Below are 15,172 nucleotides of genomic sequence, written 5' to 3' on the forward strand. Positions count from 1 at the left end.
ACCAGATCCGGTTAAAGATGACGAGGAGTTGTCACTTGTAGTCATATGAGAGATGTATAATCATCTGACTGAGGATCCGATCTGGCCCAGGAGCTGTGTCCGGGCAATGTGCAAGGGCGGTGAGGAGCTCCCACTCTGTAAATGGGCATTATAAGGTTCACTGTGACATGTAGTCAATGAGAGGACTTCCCTTTCCATTCGCCGTTTGGGGTTGCGAAAGGCTGGGGGTAGTTCTCCGACACAGAGGCTCAAGCAAAGTGCTCAGCAATCACATTTGTGTCAGTAGATACCACGCCATTGACGTTTAATGCCAGGTTCACCTGTTGGGGTGTGGAACCCAAAAAGCTGTCTGATCTTCGTTCAGAGTTGGAAGTCGGGAAGGTGACGTATGGCACCCAATTGTCACCATATACCTCTCCCAACACCCTGTTTCCGTCATTTTATAAGCTGGCGAACGCGGGAATGGAGTCCCTTAAAGGCTATTAGGTGCTCTAGGGAAGTGTGCCGCTTATGTAGTAACTGTAGAGCTCGCCAATGCTCTGTAATTGCCTGACTGACTTCTGGCGACCACTGAGGGACTCTTTTACCGGGAGCACCCTAAAGAACGACGAATTGTGTTTTCCACTGCAGAAACGATCATTGTAATGACCTGCTCAACAACAACATCGATGGCACCATATGGCGGAGATTCAGCGGTGACAGCAGAGATGAAGGCCTTCCAGTATGCCTTGTTTAAAGCCCACCTGGGTAGGTGTCCATGGGCATTATGCCAGGGGAGTGACGGGAAGATGGGGAAGTGGTCACCAGCGTTGTCATGCGCTCTCCAGTGGATAGATGGGAGAAGGCCAGGACGGCAAACCGAGAGGTCAATGGTCAAATATGTGCCATGTGCCACACTGAAATGTGTGGGGGCACCTGTATTTAAGAGGCAGAGGTCGAGTTGTGACAATAAATTTTCGAGTTTCCTACCTCGGCCAGTAAGCATGGGGCCACCCCGCAATGGATTATGCGCATTAAAGTGTCCCAGAAATAGGAAAGGTTAAAGGAGTTGATCAATCAGTGCAGCCAATACGTTCAGGGGTATTGCACCATGTGGAGGAAGACATACATTGCAGACAGTTATTTCCTGCGTCGTCCTTATCCTGACAGCCACAGCTTCAAGAGGGGTTTGAAGGGGGCACAGGTTCACTGCATACAGAGTTCAGGACCTAAGCATAAGCTCCACCTGATACTATTATAGTCACTATGGTTCCTGTAATATCCCTTATAACCACGGAGGGCAGAGGTCTGCATTGCCGGGAACCAGGTTTCCTGTAGGGCAATGCAGAAAGCAGGTGTAAAGCCTAACAGTTGCCATAGCTCAGCCAGGTGGTGGAAAAACCGCCGCAATTCCACTGGAGGGTTATGTGATCATGAAACTGGGAAGGCCTGAAACACTCAATGAGGCAATCTACGCCTCAGGGTCACCTGCTGCCACCAGATGAGTACCTGTGTGATCGGCATCCATTGTGCCTGAGGGCCCAGCGAGATCTATGTCCTCAGCGGACACCAGAATCTCCACCTCATCCTCACACACAGAGCTCGTAGGTAATGGTGGCGTGGGTGCCACTGCAGTGCCTTAGTTCTAAGGGGTACTTTTCTTTCTAGGTTTTTCTCGCTGCTCCTTAGGTTTGTCCAGCTGGGAGGGCTTCATGGATTCAGTCTCAGGGAGGCCCTATGACCACCTACCTGTGGTTGCTTCAGCCACTGGTGGGTGTCAACTTTGCCACTGGTAGGAATGGAGTCAACCAAACGATCCCTTCCTGATGAGAGAAGCCAAAGAAATCTTATGCTTCTCCAGCTGAGAAGTTGGGATTTGGACTGACATCCCTGATGGTTGGGGGGAGAGGGGGGGGGGTGACTGGGTAGCTCCTGAAGTAGGTTGTGCAGGAGCAACAGGGAGGGAAGTGCCTCCCACCATCAAGTGGGCAGGTGGAGTCTGATGGAACTGAGAGCCACGGTGGAACGGAAGATGGTAGAACTGTTGTCATAGTGGCAGCTAAGGTTGACGTCATATGCACAGGATGTAGCTTCTCATTATTTTCTCTTGGCCTCAGTGTACGTCAGTCGGTCCAGGGTCTTGTATTCAATTATTTTTCTTTCTTTCTGGAGAATCCTGCAGTCTGGCTAGCAAGTCAAATGGTGCTCTCCACAGTTGACACAGATGGGAGGTGGGGCACAGGGAGTATTGGGATTTGAAGGACTTCCAAAATCCTGACAGGTGACACTAGAAGTACAGCAAGAAGACATATCGCCGAACTTCCAGCACTTAAAGCACCGCATTGGGGAAGTGATATACGGCTTTACATCACAGGGGCAGACCATCACCTTGACGTTCTAGGGTAAAGTGTCACCCTCAAACTCCAAGATGAAGGCATCTGTGACAAACTGATTATCCCTCGGACTCCGGTGGACACGCAGGACAAAATGGACACCTCCCCACTCTAAATTGGTGTGCAGCTCATCGTCAGACTGCAAAAGAAGGTCCCTCTGAAATACGATACCCTGGACCATATTTATGCTCTTATGGGGCGTGATGGAAACAAAAACAACCTCCAGCTTGTCACAGACAAGTAGTGCCCATGACTGAGCAGAGGATACTATTTTGATCAAGACCGACCCTAACTGTATTTTGGATAAGCCCTCTCCATACTTATCCTCTAAATGCTCCACAAAAAACTGAGGTTTCATTGACAAGAAAGTTTCCCCATCAGCACTCGTACATACGAGGTACCAGGGTGAATAAGCTTCACTGCCATCCTTAGCCTGGCATTCCTCCCATGGTGTGTCGGGGAGGGGGCGCGCGGGGGGGGGGGGGGGGGGGGGGCGCAATTTCGTATTTCTTAACACTGAAGTTAGACCTTGACTGCTTTGAGACTGCTGGTGTTTGACCACCAGCAAGAGATGACGAATTACACTTCATGGCAAGTCATCCGCCCTTATGCCACCCACTCCGACCAGGGGCCCTCCCCATGGGCACCACCCACCCGCAGCAAAGGCCATCTGGCAGGATGCCCATTGCTGGGAGTCTCGATGCCCCAGGGTGACTGGCATCTACTACTCTTTGGCATACATGGAGAGTTAACGGCACAGACATCAGCAGAGCGATCCTTGTGTGGTCAGGGGGCTACAACCAACAGGTTACATGGCGGCCTCACCACAATGGACTGGCTACCGCACTGGATATCAGCCGCAAACGAGTTAAGAAGTCCATTATCATCAACAGTGTAGAAAGCATGATACTGCACAGAGCACGGAGGAAAATGCACCAAGGAGGGTGACCTCGCCCGACAGCTGGAGAATGAGCGGAAGAGCAAATCCACGTCGATGAAGGATGTGAGAGGTATCGGTGCATGATGGGCATTGTGCACCTTCCCCAATTGGCTCGCTCCTTGGAAAAATTTTGAAAAAAATGGAGCTCAAACCCTACAGGGGACCATCACATAAAGGCCGAAATTTGTGAGACTCCATTTAGTTGCCTCTTACGACAGGCAGGAATACGTTGGGCCTATTCTAATCCATGGACCCACAGGGGAGAATTTCTTTAGTTTTGATCAGGAGTTCATAGTACGTAAATTACGGCCTGGTCTAACTCCACGCATGTCACTGGAAACATTCTGATGTTTAAAATCTGCTTTCAACATCTCTATATTACCATTACATAATCTGTGTGAAACTATCCAATGTCTCCAGGACTCTTCCATATAAACAATCTTCTTTCACAATTCTTAAACCAATTCTTAGGAACGATTAAATTCTTCCAGGTGCCTTCCCCTATCCTTTTCCTCTAGTCCATGTTCTCCTGTTATTTTTCCTTCTCGTCCTTTATGTACTAGTCACCCATCACAATAAATTTTCATCTCCCTTAAACATCTGAATAATTTCTTTTATCTCCTCATACATTTTTTAATCTCTTTACTCTTCATCATCTGCAGAGCTGTAGGCACACTCACTTGCACTAATATAGTGGGTGTTGCCTTCGTTTCTAACTTGGATCGAATAATGCATTCAATATGTTGTTCATAGTAAACTCATCCATATTCCTATTTTTTATTCTTTATTATATTTACTACTGAATCATCCATATTTTATGTTATGTTGATAACCCTGTGCTCACTTAACCAGAAGTTCTGTTCTTCCTGCCACCACACTTCTTTAGCTGCCACTATATCTAACTTCAAACTATCCTCTCATCTACTTACCCCCCCCCCCCCCTTTACCCAAATTAAAACATTGTCTTGGGTAGGCCCTACCCAGGGATTTGGGGGACTATTTTACCTCTGGAAGATTTTATCCAAGACATTTCTGTAATCATTAAACCACATAGTAGAATATCATGTACTTGGGAAATGTAATTGCTGTAGTTTCTCTCAGCTTTCAGCCATTCATAGTAACCACACATGAATGCAATGCTACCTAAAGTTACAGAAGGCCAATTCAGTCCATCATTCAGACTGTAGCTCATGCAACTACAGAAAAGGCTGCCATTCCTCATCAGGAACTACAGGTTTGTCTGACCTCTTCACAGATACTCCTCCATTGTGGTTGCACTTACAGTACTGCTTTCTGTATCACATGCAAAGCCACCCAACATGAGCAATGGGATTAAGATAGTCAAATAAGACATTTTATGTTACAAAAAATTTGTTCAAATGTTTGTGAATTCCTAAGGGACCAAACTGCTGAGGTCAATTGTCCCTAGACTTACACACTAAAACAAATAAAAATAAAAAATAAAAAAATAATAAAAAAACCACACACACACACACACACACACACACACACACACACACAGCCAACGGAGGACTTGAACCTCCGGTGGTAGAGGACACACAGCCTGTATGTTACAGTCAAAGTTATGAAAAAAAAAGGCTAATGCTGTCCTATGAAGCAGATTAACTATCAGTGACAAACAATGAATACATCTACATATATACTCTTCAAGCCACTCTACAGTGTGTGGTGAGGGTTACTTTTCAATATTAGCATTTTCTGCCCTGATAACAGTGAATTGAATTACAGATGGCTATCTGAAGTCCTTACCAGCAACCACATCAGGAACAACTGAAGCAGGGATGATACACTTGCTCAAATTTGAAAACACTCATACATACCAATATTTGACTTAGATTGTATTAGAACTGTGGGATGGTTGGTTGGTCAACTGAGTAAGGGACTAACAAGTGAGGTCACCCATCCCTCAATCAACGGCTCATTCATTCGGAATAAGTGACATCCAAAAGGGATGTGCTCGGATGAGGAAAGTACGTAGATGTTGTAAAAGTGAGGCTGTGACTGCAATACTTATGCCAGAAAAGAAAAGCGATTCACAGAAAACTGTAAGTATATGAATTGAACCGGTCTACTAGTTGGTGCAGAAAAGTGGGCTCCTAGGACTGAGCTGTGCTGAGAGAAACCAGTTTTACATCTCACCCCTGCCAACTCAATTAAGGACAAAGACAGCTACAGAGTAAAGAATGCCTTCTCGGCAAGAGATCCAGAACAGTACGGCCAAAAGCCTAAAAAGGTAATGGATATCAGTTGGACCATCAAGAATAAAACAAAATGAGAGAAATAGTTAAGGCTGTGCATGGGTGTCCCCTAGGGCTCTGAAAGTGAAGGGGGCAGGCCCTCCCACAGCTGTCCAACTCCCAATCCATCACAGGCAAAGTGTTAAAGAAGACAGCATCAACTAAGCAACAGTGTGTTACACCTAGAATGGGAAAAATGGTGTGGCAGGAGAAGAAGCAAGTCTCCTAAAAGGAATTAAAACAGAGGAAAGGAGGGATGATACAGGCAGCAGGCAAGGAGACAGGGTCGAGCGTTCCCTTATCCGTCATGTGACAGGAGACGACCCCAACCCCAATCACTCCATCTCAAAGGTAGTTTAAAACATTATATCTGAAAATAAAAACCAAAACATTATATCTGAGAACCAAAATCACTGTCATGAAGAAAATGGAGAGCCAGTTTTGGTGCCCGTGAGTTGTCCACCAACATGAGAGAGGCAAAGAATCTGGAACATTATGTTCAGCACAGTGCGCCTGGAGGAGGAGTCATTCCACCAGGATATAAGCAACTGTCACAACCATATGGTGGGGGTGGTTTCTCACATAAAATAAAACTACGAGCTAGTCTGATATGACTGATGCAGAGGTGACGTACAATAGTGGATTCTTTCCAGGAGGAGGAGTGCCATGCAGCAGTAGTCTCCTTGGTAGCACAGAGGTTATAAAAGGGTCCAGTAGCCCACCAGATGATGATCCATTCCCAATCAAGCAGAAGCCTTAGTGGCACCTGCAAATCTGTATTTGGGCTCATCAAAGTAAATGTGCGGCAAGTTATCATCTCTTCTCTAGCCAAATGGTCAGCCAGTTCATTCCCTGGGATACCCGCATGACTTGGGACCCAGAGAAAGGCAACCAAGCAGACAGTATCACTGAGTTTAGAGAGAAGGTTATGTACAGCAGATCAGTAACATCCGTCACTAACCTGCAGACTGCTGATTGGGTCATTACATACTAAAGCACAGTCAAGGGTGGCTCATTTAATAGAGCAGCAGTATCTGCTAATGGCCATCACCTCCACCGTAAAAGCACTGCACGTTGACTGGTGTTCCTGACCAACAGGAGGTATAAAAAGATAACCTGTCCTATCCGTGGTTTTACAGCCAACAGCATTACTCCTGGAGAACTGAAAGCGACAGACACCGAAAGGTCACGGAGAAAACAGACTCTAGTCCTAATTCGTGGCCTCAGTGCCAACTGAGGGGACGGGGCGGGGGATTGGTTGCAAGATAACACAGGGAGTACATTCTAAGGAGAAAAGTCAGAGGGCCTGGCAAGGGCTGCGAGATGTATACCAACTGGTAATCCCACATGAGAGCAGCTATCAGGGGGTCAACACCCCTCATATATAAAAAGAATAGGTAAATGTTGGAGGATTAGGAAATTGTTGAATGGTGATTGCATAGGTGAGCAAGATATGGTACTATTGGAAATGAAGAGAGAAAATCTCTGCTTCAGTAAGGAGACTGTCTACGAGAGTAGTCTGGAAGACGCCAGTGGCCAGTCGAACTCCACAATGGTGGACCAGATCTAACAATTTCAAAGTTGAAGATGCAGCCGAGCTATAAACCTGACAAACATAGTCCAAGTGGAACTAGACTAGCACCTGATAGATATGAAGGCGAGTAGCAAAATCCACGTCCCAAGAGGCCTAGTCAAGGAAGCAGAGAGCATTAAGCTTTTGCATGTAGCTAAGTCAGCTTCTTGGCAAACAGGAGTCCAAAAATTCAAGACTAGGCAAGGACATCCAAGCACTGAGTTCCCAAGTGGCATTCTGGGTCAGAGTGGACTATGGTACAATGACAAACACACACAACCTGCATTTTTGCATGAGAGAACTGGAAACCATGCAAAAGTGTCCATGCAGAGACCCACCGAATGGTGCCTTGAAGTTGGTATTCAGCAAAGGCTACACAGTGGGAGCTGTACCAAACCTACATCTCATCTACATCTACGTGATTACTCTGCTGTTCACAATAAAGTGCCTGGCAAAGGGTTCAATGAACCACCTTCAAAGCTGTCTCTCTACCATTCGACTCTCTAAAGGTGCGCGGGAAAAACATGCACTTAAATTTTTCTGTGCGAGCCCCAATTGTGATGATGATTTTTCCCTATGAAGGTGGGTGGCAACAGAATGTTTTTGCAATTGGAGGAGAAAACTGGTGATTGAAATTTCATGAGAAGATCATGTCGCAATGAAAAACGCCTTTGTTTTAATGATTGCCACTCCAATTCACTTATTATGTCTTTGGCACTATCTCACCTATTTCTTGATAATACAAAACGAGCTGCCCTTCTTTGTACTTTTTCAATGTCATCCGTCAGTCCCACCTGCAGAAGTCATTGTCACACAGTGCGGTGGTGACCAGTGGCTCATAAAGGTCCCTAGTCCTTTGATGGCGATGAGGAATAATGTGAAACTCAGCACGGAGCCTCATGGGATGCTGTGATCTTGGACCCATAGACAACTGAGTTAAGTACCAACTCGAATTCACAGTCTGTGGGATAAAAACTGACAAAAATTGGTAGGGAGCCTCAAGAGCTCCAGTCATAAAGGGTAAGTGAAATGCGATCGTGCCAGTTGGTGTCACATGCCTTATGGTCAAAAACAAGATTGCACTGAGGAGTTCGTGCTTAGAAAAAGCCTATCGGGTAGCCGTTTCCCTCCTGGAAACATCATTGATAGGGAGACAAAGGGCCCCAAGATTCGAGAACCCAGCATAATCCTTGGCCAACCATCATTTCAAGCAGTCTGCAGAGCATGTTGTGAGGCTAATCAGCAAGTAACAGTCGATGGATGCTGGGTTTTTGCCTGGCTTAAGAATTGGTGCAATGATACACCCTCACAATTGCGAAGCAAAAACACTGTTGAGCCAAATACCATTTAAGACCCCTCTGGAAATGGAGCCGTTGAGTAACAGTCAGATGTTGTATCTTCTGATTCTGAATGGACTCAGACCCAGGTGGATATAATCAGGCGAATGGTCAAGAGCATGAAACTGTTCCCAGGCTGTGAAAGGTTTTTTATATAATTTAGCACGTTGAGGGACAAAGAAAACGGGAATGTCTTCTATTCATCACTTGCATGTCCAACATAAGATTAAGGACACCAATGTTATTGCAAAGTGGGTTGCAAAATGTTCAGCCAAGGTGTCAGTACAGGGACCTTCAAGAAGAAGAGACCTAGTACAGTTGTGGATCTCTGGTGGCCCAGAAGACTATGGAATTTGGCCCACATCTCGTACAAAGAGGCATACATTCCCAAGGAGGACACACAGCACTCACAGCATTGGTTCTCACTGCGTTTAATTATCAAGAAGTCACTGAAAAGTGACAAGGCTGTTGTGTGAAGTTGTTACATGAAACACTGCAGAGCTCCGCAGTGATCCTGAACAGCTATTGTAATGTCTTTGGTCCATCATAGCACCGTCCAGTAATGTCAGGGACTTGTAGAAATGGAACAGCAGATCAGTGGCTTAGACACCTGCATCAAGACACCTTGCACAGCCTTGTCGGAGCAATCTGACAGAGATGGGATGAAGGTACTAGCAGCAGCATACAACTGCCAGTTGGCTCTTTGAAGCACCCAATGTGGAAGTTAGTCTGTCTGGTATTGGCAAGGAAATGACAAGACAACCACAAAGTGGTCACTGTAACAAAGGTCATCATGTAGTGACCAGTATAGCAAAGACATGAGATGGGGGGGGGGGGGGGGGGGGTCATTTAATCCAACAGCTGAAGTAAGCAGGAGTACCATCCTTGAGGAGACACACAAGCTGGACAAATAGAAGGTCCTACCAGACAAAGTGGTACTCCCCTACACAGGGTGGTGCACATTGAAATCCCCAAGTGGGAAAAGGAGGAGAAGTTGTTGGATTAATGTCATCAATTAAATGCAAGTAAGTGGCCTGCCTGGAGGCAAGTAAACATTGCAAATGGTGATCGGTGAGATTGTTTGCACGCACACCCCCACAGCTTCCAACATAGTATGAGGGTAATCCAGTTACTAACGACATCTGTGCAAACTCCTGTATGGACACCTCCAGATACCCTCTCAGGGCCAGCATGGGTCCAACAGAGTGTACGATGCGCGCAGATCATTGGGTACTGGTCATCGGCATGACGTGTTTTTTGTAGAACAATACAAATTGCACAAGAGGAGAAAATAATGTGTTGCAGTTCTGGCTGGTGACAGTAATATCCATTTAAGTTCCCCTGAATGATCATGTCACGGATGATCAAGTTAGACAAGAAGGTCACAAGAGGACCAGTCATGCCCCAGGATCACTGCCTAGCAGGCATTGATGTGGATAGAGTCGCATCAATGAGCATCGGTTCCAAATTTGATGGCACACATCTACACTGATACTCCGCAATCCATTTACAGCACTTCGCAGAAGGTATCCTGTACCACTACTAGTTATTTTCTGTCCTGCTCCACTCACAAATAGAATGAGGGGAAAAACGACTGTATATAAGCCTCCATATGAGCCCTAATTTCTTGTATCTTATCTTCATGGTCCTTACACACAGTGTATCTTGGAGGCAACAGAATCATTCTGCAGTCAGCTTCAAATACCAGTTCTCTAAAGTAAGGGCATAGAGGGAGGTGCGGGGGAGGGTATCTGGCACCTCCAGGGTTACCAGAGTACCTTGTCCTCCTCCTCATTTTTAGCCTTTGGTGGCAGGGGTTCTACTGAGGGCCTATCACATTAAGTGTGGGAGTGGCAGAAGGCTGGGCAGCCCTGGCACCCAAAGGTCAGTTCTTTCAGCCACTGGTTGGTGTCAGGCCACTATCTGAGGGTGTTCAAGTAGAGGGATCCTGAGAGGAGCCCTGTCACCAATAGACAACAGAGAAGGAAGTTGTTCCTCCAGCTAAGTCTGGGAAGTAGTTCCTGAAGATGGTGCCGAAGAACTGGTTTGGACAAATTTGAGGTAATGAGAGTGCTAGCTGTGACTTTCGCTTAATTGGTCATCACATCAACAAGAAGTAGCCATTCATACTTTTTTCATTACACAGTGAACAAAATGTGGTCAATAAATTTATATTCCTGAATTTTATTTTATTTGTTCAAGACTGGCAAACCAGTGAATATGGAGGATGGTGTTCCACCCAACTGCAACACAAAGTGGTTGCTTGTGGGGACTACCTTTGTAAAGTGATCATCTACAGTTACGGTATTTTGGGTCCATTGTACAACATGATGACATATGACCAAAGCATAAGAATCTGAAGCACCTCTTTGGTGATGGGACTTAAGTTTTCACCTCAACCTAGTCACCATGACTAACCTTTTCTAGCAGGTAATTTCCTTCAAAGGCTAAAATGAAAGAGCCTCTATCTGTTTGATTATCCTCAGGATCTTCTTGGATGCATCGGATTGATTGATTGATTGAGAGGGGTTATGGGACCAAACAGTGAAGTCATCAGTCCCACAATTCCAAAGTGAGTCACAGAAGAAAGAGGGTCTGCTACAAGTGGATGCATCCAATCATGGGATTCAAAAGTAAAGGCATAAAAGGTGACACCAAATCTAAAAACTGGAAAAAGGGGGGGGGGGGGGGGGGCATGGGGTCACAGTCCGAGAAGACTGTTTGGCTGCATCAGACAAAATGTATGCTTCACCAATCAAGATAAGCCCATAGCTTCTCATCCGTTTGCAGAGTAAGGTCTCTGTGGAAGATGATTCCTTGGAGCATATTCAAAGTTTTATGTGGCGCAATGGTCACTGGTATGTCACTCACACATTCACATGCCTGAAGAGCTGTAGATTGTGCAGCAGAGGACAATTTAATCAACAGCGATCCATTATGCTTTCTTCCCAAAGACTCAACTTCTCCAAATTTCCAATAAGTCCCACAAAAAATAATGGTTTTGTCACAGTAAAAGTATTTCCATCAGTTCAAGTACATTAAGAATTAAATAAATTGTTTTGCTCCCAAGTGTCTGGGTTGTCCCTATTCCCAGAGGGTCACCAGGGTAAGGAATGCAGGAGGGCTGTAACTGTCTGCATTGATATTTCTACACCTGTCTGATGATGTGGCCAGATATGAATGGCCGTTGTTTAAGTGTAGTTCAATATGTTTCATTGGCGAAAAAATATGCTGATGCCACCTTACTCCTATCACAAGTTCTCCCAATGCAGCAAAGGCCATTTAGTGCAACAATCATTGGTGGGAGTCCTTATGCCCCAGGAAGATGGACATCTACTCCTTGGCATGCATGGGGAGCAGTTCAGGCACCAGCAGTGTGATTCCTATGTTATCAGGGGGCTCAACCAAAAAGGCAGGATTGGCTTTCTTGGTGACTTTGAAATGCGTATAAAAGCTTACACAGGTATTGTGCGCAGATGATCTTAAATGCTGCACACAGTAGCAGTATTTAAGGTGGTGTTTCGAAGTCAGTCCACACTACAGAAAAATTTGTAAAATGTGGGTCAAACACAGAAGGGAACCAAAAATTACTTGGAATAGCCAGGTCAACATCAAAGTTTGTCATTATGGGAAAGAGAGTAAGAGAAAGGAGGAGAGTCCGAAATGACAGATTGTAGCACAAGAAACTAAGTGGGTGCTGCAATAACTTGGGCCCCCATGCTCACTACACACACAGAATGTGTTTGAACTATATATTCTCTGAAGAAAACTTGACTTTCGCCATGCTTTTAAATGTAAATATAATTTACGTTTGTTTCAGTTGTTCATACTGTATTGGCTTGAAAGTAAATACTATTAATATGTCACGAACATTTTTACAAAATTTAAGCTTTGCCAGCTTTTCTTAAATCTATAAAACAGTTCTCTTTTTTTGTCAAAATTTCAGAAATTTCACTGTTTCTAAATGTGTATTCTGTGTTTTATCATTATTAATTTATGATGCCTAACGTCAAATGCAACATGGACAGAAACTATTAATGAATAATCAAAACAGTCATAAATAAACAATACATTTTTACTTTGGAAATTACAGATTTTTTCCTATTTTGACTGTAGTGGTTGGTGATCACATATTCATGGTTGGGTTTCCATACAAAATACGTGTCTCACATTGCCCCAAAGTGAAAACTAGATTATAAAGGGTAATGCACAAGTGCACTTACATTCAAGGCTGGACTGAATGTCGTAATGACTTACCTGTACAGTAACTTCTGACTGCATGCAAAATTCTTGGAAATTTGTTCCAGTCACCCATTATTACACAGTCCTTTTCCTTCATTTTTATAAGAGACAGTGTAGAAAACAGTAGATTACTGTTTAGCAGTTTTGATCTTACATCAGTTTAGTGAAACTTAATTGTCTGTCATTTTATACATTATTAACTAATGTATACCTCAACATTTACTATTATGACTGCTGCAGCATTTCAGTTTCTCTTTTTGTGCTCATAATCTTTGCTTCATTACACAAAAATCCTCATTTTATCAACCTGCATCAAAAATAAGTTTAATACTTTATATGTCAACCTATAATCACTGGCCCATTTTGATTAACACAAGACAATATACAGTATGTTAATCCCAAGTATCTGAAAACTGTTCTTAGCCTGCATTCAGCCTGTTTTATTTGGCAATGTTTTATGACAGACAATCTACTACTTTCCAGAATGAGATTTTCACTCTGCAGCGGAGTGTGCGCTGATATGAAACTTCCTGGCAGATTAAAACTGTGTGCCCGACCGAGACTCGAACTCGGGACCTTTGCCTTTCGCGGGCAAGTGCTCTACCAACTGAGCTACCGAAGCACGACTCACGCCCGGTACTCACAGCTTTACTTCTGCCAGTACCTCGTCTCCTACCTTCCAAACTTTACAGAAGCTCTCCTGCGAAACTTGCAGAACTAGCACTCCTGAAAGAAAGGATATTGCGGAGACATGGCTTAGCCACAGCCTGGGGGATGTTTCCAGATTGAGATTTTCACTCTGCAGCGGAGTGTGCGCTGATATGAAACTTCCTGGCAGATTAAAACTGTGTGCCCGACCGAGACTCGAACTCGGGACCTTTGCCTTTCGCGGGCAAGTGCTCTACCAACTGAGCTACCAAAGCACGACTCACGCCCGGTACTCACAGCTTTACTTCTGCCAGTACCTCGTCTCCTACCTGTTCTGCAAGTTTCGCAGGAGAGCTTCTGTAAAGTTTGGAAGGTAGGAGACGAGGTACTGGCAGAAGTAAAGCTGTGAGTACCGGGCGTGAGTCGTGCTTCGGTAGCTCAGTTGGTAGAGCACTTGCCCGCGAAAGGCAAAGGTCCCGAGTTCGAGTCTCGGTCGGGCACACAGTTTTAATCTGCCAGGAAGTTTCAATCTACTACTTTCTGAATAATTTCTAAAGCAGTTGTTTCCCTGTTGCCTTGCTTATCTTTAACACAGTCAAATCATAGCTTTTCCAAAACAAGAAAGAATTCCCACTCCCATATCAACCACCAGACAAATGTTCAAGATGAATATTCCATGAACAATTTAATTTAGAATATAATATCTAATTGTTTTATAAGTTCCATTAAACTGCTCAAATAGAATTGTCTTTAGAATAACATACGACACTTTTTCAGAACTTTATACTCTTCAAGTACTTAAGTACCATTGATAACCACATGGCCTTACTGTTACTGCTAACCATCTTAACTTGTTCATACCATCATTATATAATGAAAGCTGTTCTCTGAAGATGACCTTCACTTACCAGGAGGATGATGTGACACTTGCTCTGCTATATATGTAACTGTTATTTCATTGCATGAGTTGTCTGTTGTTTGTTTTTCATCTACTGGGAGCACAAGTCGCCATGAGCATCTGAATATTTCACCAATAATTGGATTATACGGCTTCTTTGCGACAGGGCTTCTACGGCCCATATGAAATGAAGTTAAGTACCACTCTAAAACAGCAAGCATTCTTGCTTCTGGAGTATCTGCATCAGGAATCCTACAAAATGGCAAGCAAGTATTATCAGATATGTTAATTGGAATAAATTTTGTGACAAAATCGCTGTCATGGAAGTATTTAAATATAATGAAACATATCCATAATTTGGTATCCGAGCACTGATGCAGAGTAAGCTTTGTGTTTGTGTCTTTAAACTTATATTTCATATGGTTTTGCATGTAATCAATAGAATTACAAGAACACAACTGATTATTTCTTTAGATTTTGAACTGCTCCTGAGGTACGAGACTGTGGTATCATGGGAATGTGTTCTTCTTCACAACAACAGATGGTTAACAAAAGAGCTCATAACTCAAGGCAAAGGAAATGAGGAGGGGGTGAGAAGAGTTTCTGTCTCCATTCTCACCAATGGCCTGTTTTGTTTGAATGAATTAATGGATGAATAAATAAATAAGGTGTTCAACATTTTGTTAACAATGAGGTCATTAGAGTGAGTGTAGGCCTGGACATGGCAAAGATGAGAAAGAAAATCTTTCCCTTTTCATAGGAACCAGCTCACTATTTACCTTACTTTTCTGATAAATATGAGTTTATTTTCCTGAAATGATATTTATACTCAAGTTGTAACTTTTTTATCTGTGGTGTTAGAAAATTTCTTGCATGAATGTGAAGATTTCGTAAAGACCCTTCC

General features: G+C 44.1%; 1 protein-coding gene across 3 annotated transcripts in view; it reads right to left on the minus strand.

Moving 5' to 3' along the window:
* The window catches only part of LOC126248665 (oxysterol-binding protein-related protein 11-like), a 222,608-nt gene that overhangs the window by 70,373 nt on the left and 137,063 nt on the right, over positions 1 to 15,172 (minus strand). For all 3 annotated transcript variants that reach the window (XM_049949883.1, XM_049949881.1, XM_049949882.1), the window contains one exon: positions 14,279 to 14,520. In XM_049949883.1, the coding sequence (XP_049805840.1) occupies positions 14,279 to 14,520 (242 nt within the window). The remainder of the gene's footprint in view (positions 1 to 14,278; positions 14,521 to 15,172) is intronic.

The sequence above is a fragment of the Schistocerca nitens genome, chromosome 3 (assembly GCF_023898315.1).
Source record: "Schistocerca nitens isolate TAMUIC-IGC-003100 chromosome 3, iqSchNite1.1, whole genome shotgun sequence".
Classification (NCBI taxonomy): Eukaryota; Metazoa; Arthropoda; class Insecta; order Orthoptera; family Acrididae; genus Schistocerca; species Schistocerca nitens.